The 24,722-nt window shown below is 44.3% G+C and overlaps 1 protein-coding gene across 2 annotated transcripts; it reads left to right on the forward strand.

Moving 5' to 3' along the window:
• Positions 1-8,928: 8,928 nt before the first annotated feature.
• Positions 8,929-21,685, forward strand: IDS (iduronate 2-sulfatase). Of its 2 annotated transcripts, none has more exons than XM_037909046.2 (9): positions 8,929-9,380; positions 10,643-10,779; positions 11,905-12,082; positions 13,543-13,631; positions 15,541-15,741; positions 17,299-17,469; positions 18,135-18,261; positions 19,764-19,937; positions 21,071-21,685. In XM_037909046.2, exons 1-9 carry the CDS (start codon positions 9,251-9,253, stop codon positions 21,562-21,564), a joined length of 1,701 nt encoding a protein of 566 aa, XP_037764974.1. In that variant the 5' UTR covers positions 8,929-9,250; the 3' UTR covers positions 21,565-21,685. The 2 variants fall into 2 exon arrangements, with proteins under 2 accessions (XP_037764974.1, XP_007060152.2); XM_007060090.4 differs by lacking the exon at positions 8,929-9,380 and adding an exon at positions 9,387-9,522.
• Positions 21,686-24,722: the final 3,037 nt, after the last annotated feature.

Below are 24,722 nucleotides of genomic sequence, written 5' to 3' on the forward strand. Positions count from 1 at the left end.
GAACTTGTTCTTATCTGCATCCGAAGTTCCCAACAATGCTTTTAAACAGATTCATCCTTTCTTTACGTTTAGTCTTGATATTATCTATATGACCCTTTCAAGTTCGTTTGTTGTTGAACATAACTCCTAAGCATGTACAATTTTGAACTAGCTGTATTTTTCCGTATTTAGAGACCGGTTCCATTCTTTTTTTCCAGTCTTCTTTTTTGTGAAGAGCATTTTCCCCCTGCTTGACAGTCAGTCCCTTTTTAAGCAGTTCCTCCATTTGGCGCATGCTCTGCAGCTGCTCGGGGGGCAGAGCCCTCTTGCCCCAGAACTGCTCCATCACTCCCTTAGCCTTTGTGTGGGGTCTGTAAACCTCATCTCACTCCCTTCCAGCTGCTTGTCCCCAATCTTCTTCCCGGCTAATTCTCTTTGTGACTCCCTTGTCTGATCTGTCTCTCTTTCTGTCCTGTCCCTCCACTGCCCTTCAGTCACCCCCGGCTCACACCCATTTTTCTAGTCCCCACTGGCTCCTTCTCCCCCTACCCCAGTTTCCTTGTTCCAATCTACTCTCCTCCCCATCACCTAGGTCTGGCTCTTGTCCCCTCTGCATTCAATTCAGGCAGCTTTTCTCCTCCAACTCCCTGGGCCTCGCGGGGAGGGGGGTCATTGAGAACACAGGAGAGGCAGGCTCCCTGCTTTCAGTTCTAGTGCCTGGATCTGGAACCGGCATGACTCGAACCAGCCCAGAGCTGGAATTGCAGGAAAGTCCTGCTTATTCAGCCCTGGACTGGAGCGTGTCCATAGAATCTTTGAGGAATTGAGCTCTAGCAAGTCTCTACTGAGCATGTGAGAACTATGACTTTTCAAAGGTTTAAAATTTGGCCTAATTTGCGTGATTTTTTCCTCAGTGATGGCTAAAGGTGCATTCTTGACACACAGCCACCCTGCTGCTGAATTTCTAGTCCCTGCTCCAAAGCATGGGGTTGTTAAGGCTTTTAAAAATAAATACATAAAACATTGCCAGAATATTTATGCTATATTTATTATATGATTTAAGAATCTCCTGATTTCCCATTGAGCATATTGGTAGATTTGGTCAAAAGTTCCAAATGATGAATAAACTGAGCAATAGAATAAATTCATCAAGGTGCACAGTTATTTTTTCACAAATCTATTGGATCATAAAACCCTAGTCCCAAATCCTGGAAGGAGGATGGCTGCAGGGAAAAATGTTGCTTTGATCTTCTCACCCAGTCCAAACCTGTAAGGTGCTGCCTAGCTTCTTCTGAAATGCTGACCACAAACTCTCCTGTTGACTTGAGTGGTGATTGATGGGCTCCGGGTCTTTCAGAAAGAGCTTGGTACCTCACAGGATCAACTCTATGGGAGTTGCATGAGCTCTGCACAAGGCACTGGGCATTTTTAATGGGGCTGATAGTTATTACAGTAAGAGACAGAGAATGAAGTTTAGCCAGCAAAGAATTCCTTTGCTGAGTTTTATCTCCATTTATAGTAAAAAGCTAGAACTATGTTCTCTGTATCCTACAATCATACTCGTGAGATGGTGACCGTATCTGAATGTGTCCTGGATTGTATTGGCTATAGCACCTGGCTATCTTATGAAGTATTTAATTCACTAAGTGATTTTTGGTTAAAATATTACTGGTGTGTAACCAATAGCTGATTTCACAATTAATACTCCAAACTGCAACAGCTGTGTAAGGAAATGTCAGACACTTAGAGAATTTCTCATCTGTTCACAGATCTTCCACTTAAGAGGTACATTGTAGGGAAGGGGCCTACAGAACAGAAGGAGGCAGCGTAAATTCAAAAAACCACAAGGGTTTTACCTGATGGGATAAAAAGACAGTTCACCATTTTCATTCCTGTTACAACAGCTTCATTAGGCTTATTGCTGCTTCCTCTTATCGGACATAATTAGAAGTTTCATTAAGTAAAAGCATAGCGGAACCATACTAATATGCACTAGGCCTAACCCTGATGTCCTTGTGAAGTTCTCATTCTACCCCGCTCAGTCAAAACTTGCACCCTCCTATCCTCTCCTAAGCCTGCCCCCAGTAGCAATGATTTTGCATTTCACACTTTACATACCCATGGGAGGGACAACTGGATTTTTCCCGAAGGATGGTCTTCTAGAGCTTCCACTGAACAAAACAGCACCTTAGCCTGGAAAAAATGAGTCTTGTGTACTTCAGTGCCCTTGTCATAAATTGCTAACTGAGAAGTTTTAATGTTTGAAATGGAGACTTGTTCGGCAGAGAAGAAGGTGACCTCTCTGTTAGCAGTTCTTGAATGCTAATGAGCTTATTTACTGTTCCTCTGAGGTTGTTTTAATGAAAATGAAAGAGGGGCCGGGTGGATTTCACTACTACCAAGAAATGGAGGTCAGGTTTTTGCAGTGATAGTACTCTGAGCATCCTGTCCAAAAGACCCACTGAAGTGGCCGTGGGAGTTAATGAATATTCGAGTGGCTATTAAAGCAGCCCATACTAGAGACCTGGATTAAAGGGATCAGTAGAACCATGAGACATCTTGTTTACACAGAGTTGTCTATGCTCAGAGGGGGTCTGTTTAATGTACCTTAAGGTTTACATTAAATTGACAGTCTTGGGGCTTTGGGTCATAATTCCGTAAAACTGTTTCCTAAGGGCTAGAGTGTACTGTGGCCTACATCCCCCCGGGAGGGAATGAGAAGTGAGACTTCTGTGTGGGCTCCGCAGACTGAGCACAGGCTTACTCCCTCCACTGAACAGGTGCATGAAATGGAAGGACAGGAATAGGAGCAACCTTAGCTTCCTCATCTGCTTCCCAGGCAGCACAACTGAGCTGCTGCAGGAAGCGTCTAGTTTGCCATGGTGCAGGCAAGGAGGAAGCAGGCAATTGTGACTGGGGTGTGGCTCTGAGTCATAAAGCTTTCGGTGGTGGTGAACCTTACATTCCCACACCCCCCTTGTTCAAGGTCTGCTTGAAGTCACAATCTAGCTCTTAATAATACTTTAGAAACAAACCAGGTAATAAACGTGGTTGGAAAAGATCATTCCACAAGGTAATTTGTGGGAACCTAGAACAATGTGAGGAGGTTTATAAATGAAGAACCCATATAAAATTCACTTTAGCCATGGAGTAGGGACTATACACAAGATGAAGGCTTATACGTGTCTTTGAATTAGGACTATATTATCTAGTGCCTACATTTATTTTCTAGTGCTTCCCAGGGAATTTTTGTCTTATGGAAAAGCAATCGTAGAAGTTTATCATTTAATTATAAAAACGTCAATCTATGCAGATCTATCTGATGCAGTGCCTTTGGCTGATCCAGAGTCAGAAGGTTTAGAAAAGTCTTTGCCTTCTTGTTATACAGTTCCGAAAGCAAAGCTCATGAATCTTTCAAAAATAAAAATCCGATGTAGATGTTTATACAATATTACAGATGGGAGACCTGTCTAGTATGGATGCAGGCTTTGAAATAAAGGCGGGATTGGACAGTAACACCTTTTTTACAGCTATTTTTTAAGCTACACATATAATAATTCTGAGTTCTCTGTCACTTAGTTTTGACCGAAAATTTATTTTAACCCATCCCCAAAACTGCTGTATCTATGGTGGATCACACTCCTCATACCTAATGTAAGATATATTAGGACAGATCACACCATCTACCTCTCTAGTCTGGCATCTGACTTCTGGCATTGTTCAATATCTGTATTAGAATAGGGTGACTCCAGCCCCACTCTCCACATGCTCAGAGGGCCTCACCCTGAAACTATTGAAGTTGTTGGCAAAGCTCCTATTGACCTTGATGCTGTAGGATCAGGCCCCTAATGTACAGGGCTCTGAGCCAATTATATAATGTTGTAAGACAGGAATTCCCCTTGACACCAGCAGCATGACCTGAAGCATGAAGTTGGATTTCTCATATCATTTTCCTGGCTTGTTTTTCCCCCGCCCCCAACAATGTTGTTAATGGTCATAGAATGATCTAGTGCTACTGGAAATCTAGTCACAGCAGTGGCTCAGCAGTGAATTCCACAGGTTAACAATCTGCTGCACAAGGAAGTCTCTCCTTTTGTTGGCTCCACATTTACTGTCCTTTCTGTTTGAACAGAGCTTTTTGGGGGCGGGGGGTGCTGCGTTATGTGCCACCCATGTAAATGTGGGTGGTATTCTTTTTGAAATAGAGAATCAATGTCTTCAATACACAGGAGCTGCTTGAATCTTTAATAAGTATTTGAACTTGACCCCAAACTTGCAGAGAAGGATGCATAATTGTAAATGCAGAGGTGACTTATGAGGACCTCTCACCCATTTATCACACTGCAACAAGCTTTCTTCCATGGTGTGTAAATTTTCTGTACATAAATCAAAGGGGAAAAGCCAGGTCATGCTGCTCTTCATTTAATCAGCTTAGGGATAAATGATTTCTGCTAATCACCTGCCAGCACCTTCTGGCAGTAGGGGTTTAGACAAGTTTTCTTGCTTTGATTCTTCATTTGGTAGGAAATTCGTGATGATCAGTACCCTCAGATATGATAGATGTTCCCAGGGGATTGATACAACATGCTTCTTTGACAGCTACTAGAAGAACTGATGCATAGTGCCAGCCAATTGCTTGTGCAAACATGCCCTCTTGTGTCTGCTGCAAAAGCAAATTTTTTAGACTTGCTAATGAATCTAATGTAGTGTGTGGAATGATTGCTTCCAGCCAAACATAACTTCTATTGAAGTCAATGGAGGCCACATTCAAGGACAGAATATGTACAGACAGAGCCAAATCTTCATTCCAGGGCAGGATTGAGGCATGTTGGTAAAGCATTGTGGGGAAGCTTGTGCTATTGTTTCCCATGCGGCACCTAGTAACTAGGAAGTGGAAACTTCTGATTCCAGTGATGTGAACCCAACAATCCTTCTCAAGAGTCTTAGATGCATATAATTCAATTAAAATGCATTGCACAGGGCTTTTTTTGTTTTTTACACAGCTCTATACAGATTTATACATAGAGTGAAATGAAAGAGCAATTATGGATGGCATTCTCTCATGTTTTGTTGTCCACGTTTACTATCAGGGAATGGAATGATCTGTGGGTACCTCTCTAATGGCTGATTTCGGTGTCTGCAATCAATAGGCCACCATCATCCCAGTTTTATTCTAGTATCAGAACTTTTGCATGCTGTTGTTGTTAAGAAAATGATTCCATTTCCAAATAACTTGTTTGTTCAGTGGATTTAGCTGCAGTTGATTAGCTAAATATTTTTGATATAATCATATTAGGCAAACTGGAAAATTTATATCAAGTACCACTTCACACATTTGCATTTGTCAGAGTCAAGCTTTATCGTAATTAAACATGTGGAACAGCAGAATAATTCTTTGTTTCCATCAGAACTCTCTAGATGAAAATGAGAGGAATGTCATCTAAGAATGTACTGTTCACTCACATTTTCCATTTCCCTAAAATGCTAGAAAGTGATCTAAACTAGCTCTGTTATTACCAACTATAGGCTGCACTTGTGTAAAAATATATTGGAACTCATCAAATGCATCAAATTATGTTCACAAACTAGAAGTATTTGGGGTACACTGTATAAAACTGTTTCCCCAGAACACTTGATTTTTGATTCAGCCAATTCCAAGGTAATCTCCCCCACCCCAACTGAAACACTCAAAAAAGGAAGAGTAAGATCACTATAAATGCCAAATTTAGCCATATTTAGTCCACTCAAAAGAAAAAAATATATGCATTGGTACAGATGTTGGATATTTTTTTAAATCACACATCCCAGTGAAGGACAGAATAACAGTGGATTCCGTTAGCAAGGGTTTCTAGTAACTGGGAAGGCTTGTTTGAAAATGTGTGTGTTCATGTTATTCACAGTTATGGGATGGTTTCCAGCTTTATTGATGTAATTTGCTGCTACATAGGGCAGCTAGTAGAGCTGGTTAAGAAATGGCTTCCCATCTTGGCAAAAAAATTAGTTTTCATCACAATTTTCCTGACTTTTTTTAGTTGTCTGCAGTCAAAAAATGAAATATTTCAGTCAGGTGAATTGTTTTTCTTCTTAACTGAATGTTTCAGTTTCTGGAACTTGGTTTTGTTTTGTCTTTTTTTTAAAAGCCCCCCAGATTGTTGAAAACAGATATTTCCCATAGAAATTTTCATTTAAAAAAAATAGCCATTTTTCCATCCTAAAACTTCTAGATAGAAAACTGTGACAGTTCTAGCAACTTCTTAAGGAACCAGTTATGGTTCAAGAGTCGTGAAACAGTGTCCTTATGCTGGCTCTGAAGTTGTCTTACTTTGAGCATAGATATGCATGCACTTCATGAAAGAAACAAACCCCCACAAGGAATGTTGTTATTGATCCCTGAGTGGCTTTGAAGGCTATTATTCCACATACAGATCTATGTTTCCGTTAAGTAAAGGAAATATTTCATATCACACAATTCCACAAGAGGCAGAGCTGGGATGATGTGCCTGCCTCTTATCAGTCTATAGCTGAAGTCAATGAGTTTTTCACAGCAAGCTATTGATTTTGCTATCCAAATGCCATATGTCCTTAATACAAAAATCCTATGATAAATGCAGGGCTTTTGTGTCTTGGATTGGAGGCTGAATTCAAAATCACAATGTTAACACTTTTGTATTTGTGTCTCATAAAATTAAGGTGATATTTTAATGCTGCCACAATAAAACCATAGAAGTTGGAGATTTTTCACTTGTTAGATTATCCCATCCATCCTTCTGCAAAAGCAGGATTGTTCAGTAGTTTAAAATCATACAGTCTGGTTGTAACGACAATCAAGGCTAGTGATATGAATAATAAATAACATGCTCTTATATGTTGTACAAGAACACATATACCTATATATATCCCTTGCACAATTCAAAGTAGACATCATGCCATATTTCAGAGTCTCTTATTGGGTTAGTTCCTCCTATAATCTCTAAAATCTCATGTGGTGACAACATGCAGTTTTATTGTTCTAACACAAAAATTTATACAAACTTTCTGAGACATTCTTAGAAACTGATCAGAATTCCCATGACCTTTGCTGGCCATTTGCAGCAGTCTTCTAGATTTCAGCATGTTTGTGTGGTGGCTTTGCTAGAGCACAGCTTCAAATATAACCCTATTAGTTAAATAATCATTTAATCTCTATCAGCGTTTTAAATGTTGGGTCTAAATTCTCTGACCAAAATCACAAATTTTATAGCTTGGCTGTTTATAAAATGAAGTCAGCTGCCCAAAAACAAGACAAATAAAATTCATATTGGGAAAAACGTGTAGGTATGGTTAAATGGTTGAGCTAACCCAAACATGGATTAGTCCCTGCCTCTTAGAGCAGTCACAGATGGCAATTATGCATTTAAAAGAGATTACTGATGATAGAAACTTACATATTGCCTGCTACATATAAACATGAATCCCGGCCAATAACTTCCAGCAAGTGTCAGTTTGATATATCTCAAAATGACCCAGAAATGTGAATTTCTATTTAAAATATATAATGTAAATGTTAACTGGCTGTAGCACCGTGATTCCTTTTTTTTAAAACTAGGATTAAAATGAAATATGCCTCCAAGGCAGCTTCTCTAAATATTAATTCTAATGCACTTGATTTCTTCCTTCCCCAAGGTTGTCATTTGCACGAGGAGGAAATAATTGTCATCATATTAAATATTCCCTCTCCCAGAGAAGTGTTGCTATAAGAGCCCTGAGAATCATGGGGGGATTAAGGATAAATGGGGTCCAGATCTACTAATATACTCACCACTTCCCTGGTCACCCACTGCTGCCTCCTCAGTGATGCTACCTAGACAAATCTTTAATCCTCCCAGACTCTTCTTCCCCAGTACTTGACTTAGCCCCGTTTTTCCACACAGATGCCTCTTTCCACTGACCCTGCTTCCCCAGGACAGAGTCTCTTGCTTCCTGAATCTTATTAGCTTTCTGTTAGAGGCCTGAAGATCCCCTGTTTTTGTCTCCTGCTTTACACATCCTATCCTTGAATCCCAGGACTAGAGCCCGTTATCCTTCCAGCCAAAGAACATTGGACAGAGCCCCCTTTGAGGCAGTTAACGCTGTTCCTAGGGTGGCTGGAGGAATAACTGTTGAGGTGCATATGCTACATCTCCATCATCTACAACCCAGAAAGCAAGAGATGATGACCAGGAGGTAAAATGAGGTCTCCCTTGGGCTCCTTCATCAGGCTCCTTATGTTTTTAGAAGCCCACTATGCACACCTGCAAGCAGCAAGTCATACATTAATATATTGAGTGGAGCCCTTCTTAAGGCAAGACCGCCATCTTGTGATAGGTTTCAGAGTAACAGCCGTGTTAGTCTATTCGCAAAAAGAAAAGGAGTACTTGTGGCACCTTAGAGACTAACCAATTTATTTGAGCATAAGCTTTCATGAGCTACAGCTCACTTCATCGGATGCATACTGTGGAAACTGCAGAAGACATTATATACACAGAGACCATGAAAAAATACCTCCTCCCACCCCACTCTCCTGCTGGTAATAGTGATGTAACTCACTTTTAGGTGCCCCTAGAATGCCACTGCCCCTAGGCACATGCCTACTCAGCCTAATTGGAAATGCGACCCTGGGTCTTGTAGACTTCCCTCTCCTGTTCCATTGCCCGAGGGTCGGAAAAGAGGTTGCCAAGGCTCGCCTAGGGCCCCCAGCCCCCTGTAGTTCCAGCTTCTGTGGAAGGCCAGCCTCAAGACAAGGATCCAAGATCAAAGTTAGTAGCAGACTGGCCAGAGGTGTGCGCCTAGCCCTTTACAGACATGGAGAAGGCAAGGTCCCTGTCCTCAGCAGGAAGGCTCACAGGGGGCTTGATCCTGAGTGGTGCTGAGCACTGGGGCCAACTAACTGGGGCCAGCTAACTTCCCCAGCGCCGGAGGGGGCTGGATCTAGCCCATCCCCAGTGCCAAGTGGGGCTATTCCCCATCGGAGGAGGGGGGACCATCTCCGGGCTGCACCTGACTCACCCAGGCTCCCTCCCCCTGCCCGGGGAGCCGTCTAGTGCCTCCCCCCGCGGGAGGGCGGACCCCGGCCACGCCCAGCGCGTTCTCCGCCCACCCGGCTCTCCCTGCCCCGGGGAAGGGCAGAGGGGAGGCCCGGGCGCCCCTTTCCGGGCGGAGCGCAGGCCGCACGCAGCGGGGCTCAGCGTGCGCGGAGCTCCCCGCACGGCGCGTCCTTTCGCTGCCGCTGCTGCGTGGCTGGGCGGAGCGGGAAATGCGGGCGGCTCCCTCCTGCCGCTGCCCGGCCCCCTGGCCCTGGCTGCTCGGGGTCTGCTGCGCCGGGATCCTGCTGGCCTCGGGGACCGCTGGAGCCGGGCCGAAGGGGCCGCTCCCTCCGCCCAGAGGTGCCGCTGGGAGCCGGGGGAGGCGGCCGCGGGGTGCGGTGGGGGCCGGGATCTGTGCTGCGGGATCCCAGGGGACTCCCCGGGGGACTCCCCACTTCGTGCATCTGGGCCCCTCGCCCGCTGCTTATTTACCCCACAGCAGGTGGGACACTGAGGCCCGGGGGACTGGCCCTGGCTGCGGGAAGGGGTGAACTGGGATGGCAGCAGCCCGTGTTAATCCCCGTGTGGACGGGGCAGCTGTAGTGTTAACCCTCGCTGGCGGGTCAAGGGAAACTCCGGGCTCCCCGCAGGGTTTATCTTGCCCACTCTGCAGGTTAGAACTGCTTCGTCTTCACCAGGGGCAGGGTTAAATAAACCCGCTTCCTGGGGCAGGCGTTAAATTGCAGGGTTAAATACACCCGCTTCCTGGGGCATGGCCTTGGGGACTTGCCTAGGGCTTCTGGCAGAGCCGGACAGGGAGCCCCCAGTCTGGCGTCCCAGGCTAGTGCCCTAACCTCTGGACCAGGTGACTACTTGCGGCCTGCCTGAGAGAGTCTTTACTGTGCGGAGCTTCCCAGCTCGGGTGGGCAGGGCTCCCTACCAGTAGCTGCCTGGTTGTTGTAGCACCGGTGAGGCTCAGGCTAACCACCTGAGCTCGGACCCAGGGGTAGCCTGGGTCCAAGCTCGGGGGGCTATCCCAGTGCCAACACGTCCACAGTGCTACCACCAGCCCCATTAGCACAAATCCAGGCTGGGAGGCTGACTCCCGGCTGCAGTGTAGACTTACCAGTCAGGCTTGCCACTGTCATCTTTGGCTGATCTGTCTTCTTTAAGCCGCAAGACTACTCTGAGCAGGGTTGGATAACATGGTGACGTCTTAATTTTGCTTGTGTAAAAGCGATTGTAGGGTGTGAAACCCAGAGGCAAGCAAAATGTCTACTGGAAAATCTTTGCACTTGCTTGAATTGTAACCCTTTCCCTTTTATTTTGTAGGTTATTTCAAGAAGCCTTTTATAAAGGTGCTCTCCATTGCCTTAAATATTATTAATTATGTTTATTGTGGTAGTTCCTGGGGGCCAGTTGAGAATGGGGCCTTTGGATTCTTAAACAAGTTTTTGATTTTAATCTTTTTAGCTGTTGTTTCTTATAAGGATGTCCGAGGCTCCTCTTGATGTTTTTAGTAGGGCTAGGAGGTATAGAGAAGTTCCAATAGGTTTGCAGTTCTCAGATTAGCTTGTACTCATTGGTGCTAAAATAAATGTCATGTAACTCCCTCTTTGTAGATGGCATGAATGTTCTCTTCATAGTAGCGGATGATCTGCGTCCCGCTTTGGGCTGTTATGGAGACAGCCTTGTAAAATCTCCAAACATTGACCAGCTTGCATCTCGAAGCGTTGTGTTCCAGAACGCCTATGCTCAAGTAAGTAACACAACTTAATTTAAAAATAGCAATTGTATTTCTGTAAAATACTTAATGGTTTGGGCACAGAAACTGCTGGGGAGACCATTGAAACAGCCAGTTGCTATATTTTAAAATATTTCGGGTAGTAAAAGGACAACTGGGCTAAACTGTATTGTGTGTTTATCTTTGCTGCAATGAGGAAAGGACCTCAATGAAGACAATTGTTATGGATATTAGCAGTAATGATGTGGTACTCTATTGTGTATCAGCTTGTGAGTTTCACTATTTACAAAACCCTATTAAAAAAAAAAAAAAGCCATTTTGCACAATACCAATTCTGTGCTTTCCACCCGAGATGTAGTCTTGTAAAAGCTTATTCTACATTTACCCTCCCCTCCTTTTGTGAGCATGATATGTTTATTTCAAATCCCTCATATTGTCCAGATTATTCTTTGTAGGGGCAACTTCTAATCATCATTCTCAAGCTCAGGACTCTAAATCTTACTACTTTTCTTTTGCTGGGATGGCTGACTATCACGTCTGCATTCTCAGCCCTGCCTCCACCAAGAAGCCAGAAACCAGGGCCCTGAATCTGACTGGGGAGTTTGGGGATCTCAGTGGAGTTACTCTTGCCAATATGAAACAGAACATTCAGGCCTTTGGACTCTAACCTGGATCTCCCACTTGTCTGTTCTTTGCATTATTGCTAAGACTGCCCAGATCGCCTGCACTTGTCACTTAATGTCAGCACAGTCCATCTGCCATTTTCATTCCAACTCTGTTACTAGATTTCAAAAGCATGGTCTTTGTTTGATGTCACACAGTTTGTGTTACTAGCTGCAAAATCAAAGCTCTAGGCTCTTCTCAGGAGTCTGTTAGATTGAGATCCCAAGTGCAAGAAAATACACATGTAGCTTGATGTCCGTTTGTGATGTGGGCGGTGAGCAAGAAGTGTCTGACTGATACCCAAAGTAATGATCCCAGACATCTCTGCTGGGAGCTATGTTAAACATTGTTAGTTGGATTCCACCAGCTCCTAAACATTTTGCCTAATGACACCAAAATCACTTGATTGCACTTCAGATACAAACTGAATATACTCTACTTTCCATAAAGCATTAATTCTCCTGTCTCTTGCTTTAGCAAGCTGTGTGTGCTCCAAGCAGAGTGTCATTTCTAACTGGACGCAGGCCTGACACCACACGGCTTTATGATTTCCACTCCTACTGGAGAGTACATGCAGGAAACTATTCCACAATACCCCAGTACTTCAAGGAGAATGGCTACACGACCATGTCCGTAGGAAAAGTGTTTCACCCTGGTATGGCTTGTAACAACACTTAGAATCTTCGTTTAACATGTTACCACAAATGAATTGTGTAATTAGGGACAGGTTTTTTTCTTTTATATTAAATGACCTAAAATATTGTCATATGTCTGATGTAAAATAAAGTCCTTCTAGGTGGTCCTTGTCTTTGTATAAACCATTACATTTTATAGAGTTACGTTTAAAAGTGGGGCAGTAACTGCACAGCATCGTTCAACCATGGGAATCGATCTGCTGTAAATTTTCACATACCACTTAGGATGTTAATGTCGAGTATTTAGAATTTAGACACTGCTAAAGATGTACCTAGACCTTCTGTGTTCAGAAGACCAAGTGGTCTACAGATGTCAGTCAGGGGAACTTTGTGTAGAAAAGCCACGGAGGCAGCCATCAATCTAGTGGAGTGAGTTCTGATGTCTGCTGGAGGCGTAACTTTCCATATCTGGTAACAGAATCGGATACAGTCAGAAATCCATTTTGCAAGTCTCTGGGTCGAAATAGGTGTCCCTCTGGATTGCTCCGTGACGGAGACAAAGAGTCTAGAAGAATTCCTAAAGGGCTTGGTTCTATCCAAATAGAAGGACAAAGTCCTGTGTATGTCTAGGGTATGCATCGTGGATTCAAGTGTTCGTATGTGGTTTAGGAAAGAAGGTCAGCAGGTGTATCAGTTCATTGATGTGGAATGATGAATGGACCTTTGGAAGAAATTTGGGGTGTAATTGGTGGGTCTGCCATGAGAGCCGCTATTTATCCTGCCTGTCTGGCAGAAGTGATTGCCACTAAGAATGCTGTTTTCATAGTGCATGATCATTCTCTCAGTCTATCCCAGTTAAGCTGCATAGAAAATGAGTTCGCTATTTAAACAACAGTAAAGAGTTAAAAATACTATATGTATGAATAAGAAGGCCATAATGGGTCAGACCAAAGGTTCATCTAGCCCAGTATCCTGTCTTCTGAAGTGGCCAATGCCAGGTGCCCCAGAGGGAATGAACAGAATAGGCAATCAGGTGTTCCATTTCTGTTGCCCATTCCCAGCTTCTGGCAAAACAAGATTTTTCTGTGATAGTCCTCTGTTGAAACTTGTTACCATTAAATTGTTTGTTGGATGTGTAGAATTTTAATGATTCTTAGTTTTATTAACAATTTATATACACCTATAAATACTGTCATTAGTCCTAATTATTTTGTACTCGGAGCTAAACTTGCTCAAGATGCTTGAGGTTTCCCTTTCCTCATAACCAGCTGTGTTTTAAGTACTGGTAGCTGGAGTAAATGTTTCATCCTTTAGTTCTTGAATGCTTTCTTAGTCCGCTGAATTAGCTCATAAAATTAGTGGAACAGTTTCTATGTTAACAAAACAAGTTAACCATGTGTATCTTGTAGCTGAACTCTTCCTAGTTGAGTGAGCTATAAGACCATTTCTAATATTTGCTTTGCTTATTCCTCCTTTCCAGGGATTTCATCCAATCATAGTGATGACTATCCGTATAGTTGGTCCCTTCCACCTTTTCATCCCTCTGCTGAAAAATATGAAAACAGTAAGGTAAGCAGGCAGTTTGATTGCAGGTGGACCCAAATAAAGATGGGTGGAGAGTGTTTCAGGATATAAATATATTACTACTGTCAGGTACAAGCTCTTGCTAATCTGAGTCAAATGTGTTAATTGGGAAGATACATTTCTCTGATTTTGTAACCTAGTGGGTTAGAACTGTGGAGGAAAATCACTAGTCAAATACACTTCTCTTCACCTCCCTACCAAAAAGACGTGTCTCTTTGTACTGAAGAATGGTTATGCTCATTAAGAGCCCGATCCTGCAAATGCTTGTGCTTGTGAGTAGTTCTCTTGAACTTGGTGGGATTACTGACACGTGTAAGTGCTTGCGAGACTGGGGGCCTTAATTTGTATTCAGAGCACTAAATCCTTTATCTCTAAACTGTAGCTATCATCTCTTGCAAATTACCTCAGCCTCTTCTCTAGGTGGTAAAGTGCTGTCAGCTGGCTTGGCTGAATTTGAACCAACCCTACGCAATAAGGGTCCCAAAAGCCACTTGAGTACAGAACTGCTTAATGCATCTTTTAGTTTAGTAGATGGAGACCATTTAAAACCTGCTTAAGGAGCCAGCAAGCCACCAGTTGCACAACAATGTGGGTTCTGTTGATACTGTCAGCGGGTTTCAGATGGCATTTGTTTGTTTAGGCACAAACTGTGGCCCATGGTGTAAGGATAACCTCTGTGCTTGATCCTGGACCTTTGCACATCCCAAATTAATTTGTGCTAAATTACAAAACTTGACCCTGCAAAGAGGGGATTAAGACAGCCATGTTTCGACAAGCCGTCTAAAATCAGAGTTTCCTGTCTTTTTCAACTTTCCAGAATGTTAGTTACAACAAGTGTGGTCCAAAGGAATTAATGTAACATTTTTGTAAGTACTGCGCTATATCTACACTACAAGCTTTAGCTACGCTGCTGTAGCATTGTAGTGTAGACGCTTCCTGTGTCAATGCTTCCTTTGACGTAGTTAATCCACCTCTCGGTGAGGGGTGGCTAGAATTCTTCCATCAACCTAGCTACATCTACACTGGGGGTTAGATAGAGCTATCTGCGGAGTTCAGGGCATGACATTTTTCACATTAATTAGGTCAGTTAATTTTTAAGATCACGCCTTAGTCAAGCACTTAGTCAACAGTTACTGTGCAATCACAGTATTTGATAGACTGGAGTAGTAGGGACTTCCTAGGTGAGACAAAATTCAGCCTTGGTGTAACTTGGTTGTGAGGTTAACTGTTGAAAAATACTGACTTCCGTGGCAACTAGTGTTTGCATCAGCCACTCATGTCTCTCAGCATACAGCATATGCTCCAAAGGCCCTGCTGAGGCCACCTTCTCTTCTCAATCCCTTACAACAGCCAGTGTTTCTCTAAATATCAGCCACTGTTGGCACAGACCCAGAAACTAGTGGGTCAGGTAATTGTTTCCAAGATAGCTTTCCATGAGTCCTCGGAGTCAGAGGGAGCAAAAGGGCAGATTGATCATGTAACCAATTTCTAACCACTCACCAATGAGCCACAGAGCCATGGTTTCCTGGGTTCTAGAGCTTGGCTTCCTGCATGTGACTGTCACACCCTCAAGCCAACTGTAGAGCTAGGATTCTGCCGCTTATTGGACGCAAACAAAAGTTGCCTGTTGGTTTGGTGTGTAGCTGAGCTCAGGAAAATGGCACTGTTTTTTCCTCTGTGGTTTTGATCACCTTACCTAGAACATGGCAAAGCTTTTCTAGCACTAACACTAGCCACTAATTTCCTGATCAGACTTTAATTCACCGTCCTGTGTGGTGGGCAGGGTGATCCCTCTGAGTAGAGTCAGACATGAATTGCTCTTGAAGCCTATGGGATGTGTGTGTTCTTGGTTTGATTAAATTAAGGTAGATATTTCTTCTTTGTTTTCCCGAAGACTTGTAAAGGAAAAGACGGAGAGCTTCATGCCAACTTGGTTTGCCCAGTCGATGTGGCAGAAGTGCCCTTGGGTACCTTGCCAGATATACAGAGCACTGAAGAGGCCAGACGCTTATTGAACATCATGAAAATAAAGAACCGTAAATTCTTCCTGGCTGTTGGTTATCACAAACCACACATCCCTCTGAGGTATCCGCAGGTAAGGAAGGCTGGAGTAAAACCATCTCACTGGATTTTATGGTGAATGAAACCTCGACCAAAGTTATTCAATGATCAACATTAATCTTTTAAAAGTTACTTTCACAAGTATCTTATACTGTTATTGTAAAGCAAGATGAAAAATATCCTTGCATTGAAAGGCTGAGACACACTCGTAGCAGCTGTCACAGAAAAGTAACTCCGAGTCAAAATATATATTCTTTTTAATTGTTTTAATCTCATCAGTATGTTCACAGAGCATTAAGTGCTGGACGAAAAGCCCATCCTTACTCAGTGAGTTAGTACCTGCTGAACATTATTGTGACTACTTGTGCAGAGAGGTATACTCTGTCTGAGGGTGGCAGAATGAGGCCCTAAATGATTTGCATCCTGAGCTTCCTCCCCATTTATGTCAATGGCAAAAGTTCCAGTGAGTTCCAAGGGAGCAGGATTGGGTCCTGTGTTTTTGAGAAGACTTCACTTTTTGACACATGCTGTAGGTCTCTACCCTATCTGAGATGAGTAGTAGAGTAGTCTGTGCCATGAGCCAAAGAACATGTAGGTGCCATACACAAGAACTTGGTACAACGTTATCTCCTGCAAGTCTCCTGAATAGATGCTCTCTGCTAAAAGCACAAATTAGGTTGGTGCTTGCCAAAATACCTTAACCAGCTGCCACTGAATACCCTTTACACTGGGAAACTTAAAGGTGAACTGAATGTGGTGGTGGGGTGGGGGGGCACAGAAGGGGAAGTGGTTGCTGCTTTGTGATGTGTAAAGAAGGCTTTGAAGGGGAAAGGAGAACTTTATTCTCTCTCTCTTTTTTTTTTTTTTTTACCTTTGAAATATCAGATCTTGTTTTGCTGCAGGTCTCATGGATTCTGAGCTTCCTCCTCCCTTAATTGATAGGCAAAGGGTTGAATCTTTAACGAAGGTGTCCTTTTTACTAACTTTTTCTCGGGCATTCTGAGTTACGGAATATTAGCAAAACCAGCGTGTTAAACGGTGGGAGTAAAAATCACTACCTCCCCCTTTAACTAATGGGGTTTCGTGGGCATGGTAAATCTGCCATGATCCAACAATTCTATGGGCATCTGTAGCCTTCCAAGAAAAGCAGGAGAGACAAGACCTGAATGTCTAAAGTAAGCAAGTTAAGCCAACAAACAGCCACTCCTTGGCGGGATAAACCTTTCATGCTTTTAAAAATAAACCCTAAAGAAGCTAGAAGAGTTGCAAATCCTTGGTTTTTCTTTGCTCTGTTTTTCAGTTGATTCTCAGTGCTCTAAATGAATGCTGTGCTGTGGGGACGCCATATAGGCAAAATAAAGGTGGACGCTTGGTTATGGAAACCATAGGGAAAGTAGGATTGACACAACATTTCAGTAATCCTGAGAACATAACATGACAGCAGTACAGTCTGTACCGTAAACACCTGTGTTGCTGTTTGAAGTTTCAAGGTGTCCTTCACAGAAAATGGATAAGAAATCCTACTTTATAACAGCAAACCTTAGTCTTGCTGTACCGAAATCTTAATACGTGTTTGTGTTGTATCGTGAAGGAATTTCTCAAGCTGTACCCGCTGGAAAACATCACCCTAGCCCCAGACCCTCGGGTACCTGAAGAACTGCCTGCTGTCGCATACAACCCCTGGACGGATATCCGACAAAGGGAGGATGTCCAGGCGTTAAACGTCAGCTTCCCTTATGGACCAATTCCAGAAGACTTCCAGGTAAGCAGCCTAAGTGTTGCTTTGAAATCAGACTTCCCTAGATCACAGTTAAGTGCAAGGTAACACAAGACTGCTGTTGTTAATGTTTCAAGGCGCGGCCAGCACTTGACACCCTGGGGAGCTCGCATGCCCTGCCTCACAGCTTCCAGACCAGCCTTTGTTGTAATTGAGTCGTGAGTTGGGTCAGACTAGCAGGGGGTAGGCTGAGGGTGAGTGTGCATGACCAGGTGTAATATTCGTGCTCCCACTCTTGTTTCTGGGCTGCGAGTGCTGCAGGGGAGGTGTGTTCAGACCCTAACAAGAATGTTGGCACCATCCCAGAGCAATCCATCTGCCTTTACTAGCCCTTCCTCTTTAAGGGCCTCGGTTAGCCTTCCTTCTGGGAAGACGCTGACTCCTGTGGGGCATTGCCGGGGCAACAGAGTGCTAGCTGGGGCTCCTAAGGGACAGCATTGGCTGGCTCAGAGCTTCTTGCTTGAAAGAACTTGTAGGAAATATTTGGAATTTCCTAGTTGTTCCCTCTGTTAAATTTAACTTGAGGCATGAATTATGTGCAGTTGAAAATAAAGCTTTACAGTGAAAATGCTGCAAGCCCTTTTATTAGAGCAGAGCTAGCAAGTGTCCGTGCAATTGCAGTGACTTTCCCTTTTTGGAAAAACTTGCAGCGGCAGATTCGTCAGAGCTATTTTGCAGCAGTTTCTTACCTGGATACGCAGGTTGGCCTGCTGCTGAATGCCTTGGATGATGTTGGGCTCTCGAATAACACAATTGTGATGTTTACTGCTGACCATGGTAAGCATTCAAATACTTCCGTGGCTATATGCAAACAACTCTCTTGTGTAAGTTAATCCTGCCACATAAATCCCTTTCACGTTTGCCCTATGCAGTTATGCCTTATGTACCTGGCTTGTTGGCCTCTAGTTAACATACATCTAATACATGCTTCCATGGTTGCAGAACTTATTTGTCCCTGCAGTTGGTTCTCTCCCTAATCATGTGAAGGGTTTGCTGTTGAGTGGTGAACCCTTTCACAGTTTAGTAGCCTGAACTTTCTTTCTGCCCCAGGGAGTGACTCTGGCTGGAAGAGTACTGCTCTGGAGTAGCTCTCCCATCACACTTTGTAAAAGCCCCACCTGCTGAAGTGGGCAGCAGACTTCCTCATTAACTGATCAAATGCAGTTTCTTTCACCTGTGCTTGCAGTTGCGAAATGTCTAAACCAACAACTTGGCAGTACAGCTACAATCCATGTTGCAGGGATCTGGCGCTCTCTAACGGATAGCGCTATGAATGCCATTTTAATTCAGGATGGGGCGGGGAATGTCTCAAATATTTAGGGAGATTGAGAGCTACTTAACTTTGTTTGAAACTTGCCACTACACTGCTCTAGGCAAGATGACCTATTCTAAGGCCCTTCCTTAGGAGAATACTTTAGCTTGCTTAACTAGTTAATGAGTTACAGAATAGAAGCATTAATAGTGTTTTTTGTATTCAAATCACTGGATTAGATATGCTTCCTTATATGCAGATGTGACTTGGGGTCATTCTTGTGTAGATTCAGTTCTTCTTTTTCCCTTGCCCTGTGTCACTAAACTGAGCTATAGTTCCAGGACCTCAGTTTGCTGAGCGATCACAAAATAGTATACCTCAAAATGCTGAACATTGATGTTGGTTCTTTTTTAGAGCCTGCTTCCCTCCCCCCATTCCTTCCACCACCAGGAAAGAGTGGCCCAGGAGCCATCCGCGCCCTCTTAGAGGATTGGCGCATTGTTGGGCAAGGTTCCAAAGAGTTTTGATCTCACCTTGGTTCCTTAGGGATGATTTGACAACCTGGCTCCAAGGGATGCTCAGTGACAGAGTAACATAGAGCTGGCAGCTATGTAAATATTATGTGAATGCTTCAAGGAACTGATCTGGAGATGCATATGTGCAAAATGACATACCCCAATTCCTCCTTCATGTTGCATTTTTAAGGCTTGAATGCTGGCTCTAATTGGGAAACGGGGGGGAAGAGAGGAAGCTGTAGCTGCTAGTTGGTGAAAGTGCATCATGTTTAAAGAACCAACAAAATCTTGCAACAACTTCCACTTTAGAGAACTCTCTCAGTACGGTTAAACACCGATTGATATTTACTAGCTAAAATAAACTTAATAACTGAATAGTGCTTCAAGGACCATAGGGCTGGGGTCACTGCTGTTGGGAGTAGGTGAATCTGGCGGCTTGGCTGTTCATAACAGAAATGATCACTAAGCTAGTAATCTAGTATTTTCTTTAAATGATGTTTTGTATCCTCTAGGATGGTCTCTGGGTGAACACGGAGAATGGGCGAAATACAGCAATTTTGATGTCGCTACCCGAGTGCCACTGATGTTCTATGTACCAGGGAAGACGTCTTCCTTTGTTCGTCCAGGAGAGAGAATCTTCCCCTACCTTGACCCCTTCACCCATATATCGGACTCTGTAGCTGCAGGTACATTTTCATAAGCATTATCATAAGTTGCATAAGCATGTGCAATTGCAATCCCATATCTTAACCCAATGATTATGCTTGCCATCGGCATACAGGTCAGTGGAATTGAAGCTTCTTAGGAGCAGCTTCCTGTTGCTACCAGGGGGCTAAGCCTAAGTGCTGGTGCCCTGGGGTTAAAGGGTTTGCCCAAGTTTCCAACCTGCGGTCCTGTACAGTATCGGACACACAGAGGTTGATGTCTATTCTCTCTCAGCTCAGTGATTAGGAAAGTCTGTGCAATCGTCAGTCCTCAGTGTGCCCTAAGTTCAGCATGTCCATGCTTTGTCGCCTACATACAGGAGGATGTATTGACAATATATGTCTGCAGCAGAACCCAATTTGGTACTTCTCTTTCCAAGTGTAGGACTGAGAGAGCAGTGGGAGTTGCTGGTCAAAATGTGTTTGCCCTGCAGATTTAAATAAAGCTTGTACAAATCTCTTCCATCTAGTGTTTGGTTCTGGCTAGTGCCGTCAGTCTCAGTCTTTGTGGCCGTGGTGCTCATGCAGAGCAAGACTTAAAATCATCTGTGAATACAAGCGCTTGCTTCAGCTAGATCTTCGTTAATGGAAATAGCTACAGGGCTGCATTAACTAAATGGAAGCTTTATTTGTATGTTGGTTAGAGGCCTAAAGGAAACCTTTGATGGTGGCTTGCGCTGTCATTGCAGCAGCAATTGGTGAGCGCTTGCCTTGCAGCTGTGCTGATGTACACAGTGAGGGCACCCAAAAGCCGTGTTTTGGCAGAACTTGCCACAATCAAGCAATTAACGTGATGACTTCTTTATCTTTTTTGAAGAGCCCCTCCTCAAAGGAGCAGATAGTACTTCTCAAGGCACTGATTAGAACATCTGAGGAATAGAAGAGGGAAAAACTAGTATTCTCCTCCTGGGGTTAAGTTTGGTATAAACACCTACGTGGACAGGTATCCTCTGAACTACAAGCCACACCTTCCTAAATAGCTCCAGCGTTGTTGCCCTGTGAACTAAATGCAAAGTGCAACTGGTAAAGAGCCCCTCTGGTTACACGTCTAAAAAGATCAGCCTGTATCTCGTGACCATGCTATTCTCTAACTTGTATTTTGACGCTTTTTCTAGGAAAAGCCAAAAAAATGGTTGAACTTGTATCTCTCTTCTCAACGCTCGCGGAACTTGCAGGCCTGTGGGTTCCTCCAGTGTGCCCTGAGCCTTCATTTCATGTTGCGCTCTGCACCCAGGGGCCTAGTATTGTCCAGCATTTTAACTCCACTGAAGAAGAGGAAGACTATGACAATGACTATGACATTGAAGATGACCATGAGGAGCCTATAGCTTTCAGCCAGTATCCACGACCTGCAGACATTCCTGAGTGGGACTCTGATAAACCAGAGCTGAAAGACATAAAAATAATGGGGTATTCCATGCGTACCATTGACTATCGCTATACTTTGTGGGTTGGGTTTAATCCCAGTAACTTTAGTGCTAATTTGCAGGATGTCCATGCAGGAGAGCTGTACATGGTAGGAAGTGATCCCAGTGAGGATCATAACATATATAACAGTACTCTGCATGGGAATCTTGTCAAAAAGTTTCTTAGGTTCTTGAGGTGTTAGGTCTGGGGATGCTCCCTCTGTGTGCACTCTTGCTGCTGAAGTAATATGACGCTTTCCTTTTTGTATAAACTTTGTTGTACACAAAGCACCTGGCTGAATTAAAATCCTGTTTATACAAAAATAGTAGCTTCTTTCTTCTTGGTTTCGTCTTGTTACAATGCGCTGGGGGCTTTCACCTGACAGATTTTAGATGAGTTGGAGCAACAAATAGCTTCCATGTGCATGCTTCTTAAAGGGCTGTGCAAAGGTGGACAAGTATATACTCAGGTACTTACGTGGTCCCTAACGCTGCAGTATCGGATAGCTTCCCCAATGGAAAGGAAAAGCGTACTCCCTCTGCCGGATGGGGTAGCTTGAAAGGTAGCAGAGTGTATAACTTGCTTGTGTATATGCCAGTCTGTGGAGAGCGTATCATGTAAAACCGAAGTCAAAAATGGGTTTTGCAAGTCGTCTTGCCATTTTACTTACGGGGACACGGAAGTGTAGATGTGACGGGGTGTGCCAGGCCCTTGGAGGCGCCCTGCTGGAGGTCTTGTGGTCCTACCACACCCCGCCCCAGAAAAGGAGCAGTGAAGGTGAGTCCTCCCAGCTTGCCTAGAAAGTGAAGCAGCCAATCAGAGTGCAGCAGGCCCAATTAAAAGGAGCTGCAGGGTTTGAGCAGGGCTGGGACTAGAAGGGCTAGGACAGAGGTATTCTCCAGGCAAGGAGGCCTGTTAGAGACCCTATGCAAACAGGGAACCCATCGACTATAACCATATGGTAACAGGTGAAGAGGATGGGACTGGGAAGCAGTCCAGGGAATGTAGCAGCAGCAGCAGCTATTAAAGAAAGCAGCAGGTGGCTGCTACTTGTAGGGTCCCTGGGTTGGGACCCAGAGTAGTGGGCAGGCCCGGGTTCCCCCACTGGCCACTTGTGAAGTGGCCAAAGCCCTGAGAAGGGGACAAGTTTTGTTCTGGAGCTCAGAAAAGGGGCTAGAGTTTTAAACAGGCCCAGAGAATGGGCAGAAGACCCCAGAGAAGACCATCATTTGTTGGACTGTGTTACCCTGGCAGGGGTTCCTTCATATGTTTACACTATGCATAGCTTATCTGGAGAGCTGAGCCACTAAAGACCCAGCTGATGAGGGCAACTGCCTATAGGGGGCACCATGAACAGAGAAAGCGAGAGGGCAGGTTTGCACAACACCCCCGACAGGAGGTGCTCGTGAGAGGTGAATGTGCACCATCATAACAGAGGTTAAGTGGCTTACCCAAGGACATAGTGGCAGTTGGGAGTCTGATCCCACCAACTAAAAGGGGCAGTCAAGTGTATTTCACTCCAATTTAGCTTTTTTTAAAAGTAAACCTCTTTAATTTGCCTCTGTTAGCTTTTTGAAATTCAAAACGTCTCCTTTTGAAAAAAGTTGATGAGACGTTTTAATGTAGTCTGGCTTGTTCCTTTTGTCCCTTTATAATATTTTGTTTCCTGGCAATATGAGTGTGTTTGTACACCGCTTTATATGAAGAGCTGAATGGCTTTCTCCCCGCCCCCAATCCTTTAATGACCATAGTAACTCCTGGGTAACCTTTTCAAAAGCTCCCCAATCCAATTTTCAAAAGTGATGTAGGTGCCAAATCCTATTGACTTTCTTTTCAGTTTAGGCTCCTAAGGTATTTAGGGGCTTATGAAAATGTTATCCCTCGAAGAGTTCATTTTACTCTCTCTGCACGTTCCTGGGTAAAAGTGTTTTTCAGCGTGACTTGCGTAGTTTGGACGCTGTATTTCACCCAGCTGGTCAAGGGTCAGTTGTGGCAACTGCAGCTTCCTAGCACTGACCTAGCTTTACTGCGCTTCTATAATTGCATCTTAGGGCAGCCTGAGCCTGTAGCAGTGCCAGCATAACTGGTGAGGCTTTGATATAGGGATGTTGCCCTAGAATCATTCCATTGGGCAGGAGGAGGGCCATGGCCCTCTGTGGATACTCTTTCAAAGGGCAACAGTGAGCTCTCAGAACATCCCTAGAGGGGTGGGGACATTCGTTTGGAGGCTCAGTATCTCTACACTGTTCCCTCTTCTCCTGTGCCAGTGCATCTCCCAAAGGTACACATTTCTGTCAGCTGTTCCAAAATGTCCCTAGGGAGTAGAATTAGACAAGCGCATCCATGTGCAAACTGCGTTCTGACCTCCCACAAGGAAGTCCTCACAGAGGAGGATAGGGCAGAGTACAGGCCAACCCCTTGCCCTCAGCTCTGCCTTCCCATGCCCCCTCATCTGTAAAGCCTAAAATCAGGCAGGGGGCTTGCACGCAATGAGGGATGGGAGATGATGTCACATAGGCTCAACCACACTCCTCTTCATAGAAACTTCATCATTTTCCCACCCCAGGGGATTTTCAAGAGGTTATGATCTAGCCTCACTGTCTCTTCCTCTTGATCTATTTATTTCTCTGTTCTTATTTATTTGTATTGTGGTAGCACCTGGGAACCCAAGTCATGGACCAGGAGCCCGTTGTGCTTGGTGCTGTACAGACAGAACAACAGCTCCTTGGTCAGATAAAGGCAATGGTGGTGTCTTAAGAGCTCCAATTAGCCACAGGGTTAGAAGGGACTGCAAGGGTTATCTAGTCTAACCCCCGCCAGGATGCCGGATTTGTTGTGTCTAAACCATCCAAGACAGACGGCTATCCAGCCGCCTTTTGAAAACCTCCAGTGAAGGAGTTTCCGCGTCCTCCCTAGTTGTCTGTTCCATTGTCCTGTTCTTACAGTGAGGGAGTTTTTCCTGAGATTTAATCTAAATCCAGGCATTGCTGCCATGTTCAAAATCCTCCTCCGACGAAGGCCTCAAGAAGCATTAGCCCAATGACTTAGTAACTGTTTTTTGTTCTAAACGGAGTCTCCTTCCCATTCTGTATACTCACACACTCTGCAAACTGCCTAAGGCAGCAGCATTGTCAAGGTGCCGTCAACACTTTCCCAGGAAGTTCCCAGATCTCTGTCGCAGCCCCCTCAAAAACGAACCGCTTCCAGGTTTAAAATGGGTAACGGCTGACACAATCATGGTCTGAGCTTTGCAGCTTTCTTCAAAGGAATTTTTGTGTTGTGCAGAGCAACACAAAGGGCCTTGAGCAGCAGCTGCCCTGGGTCAGACTGATAGGTACGTTCTCATACTGGCAAATGGAA

Source organism: Chelonia mydas, chromosome 9, assembly GCF_015237465.2.
Source record: "Chelonia mydas isolate rCheMyd1 chromosome 9, rCheMyd1.pri.v2, whole genome shotgun sequence".
Taxonomy (NCBI): Eukaryota; Metazoa; Chordata; order Testudines; family Cheloniidae; genus Chelonia; species Chelonia mydas.

What these genes read in the sequence shown, in the direction of transcription:
- IDS (XM_037909046.2), top strand. Translation starts at nt 9,251, where the DNA reads ATGCGGGCGGCTCCCTCCTGCCGCTGCCCGGCCCCCTGGCCCTGGCTG. An exon ending in GCCGCTCCCTCCGCCCAGAG is followed by an intron (nt 9,381 to 10,642) that starts GTGCCGCTGGGA and finishes CCCTCTTTGTAG; the next exon opens with ATGGCATGAATGTTCTCTTC. An exon ending in TCCCTCTGAGGTATCCGCAG is followed by an intron (nt 15,742 to 17,298) that starts GTAAGGAAGGCT and finishes TGTATCGTGAAG; the next exon opens with GAATTTCTCAAGCTGTACCC.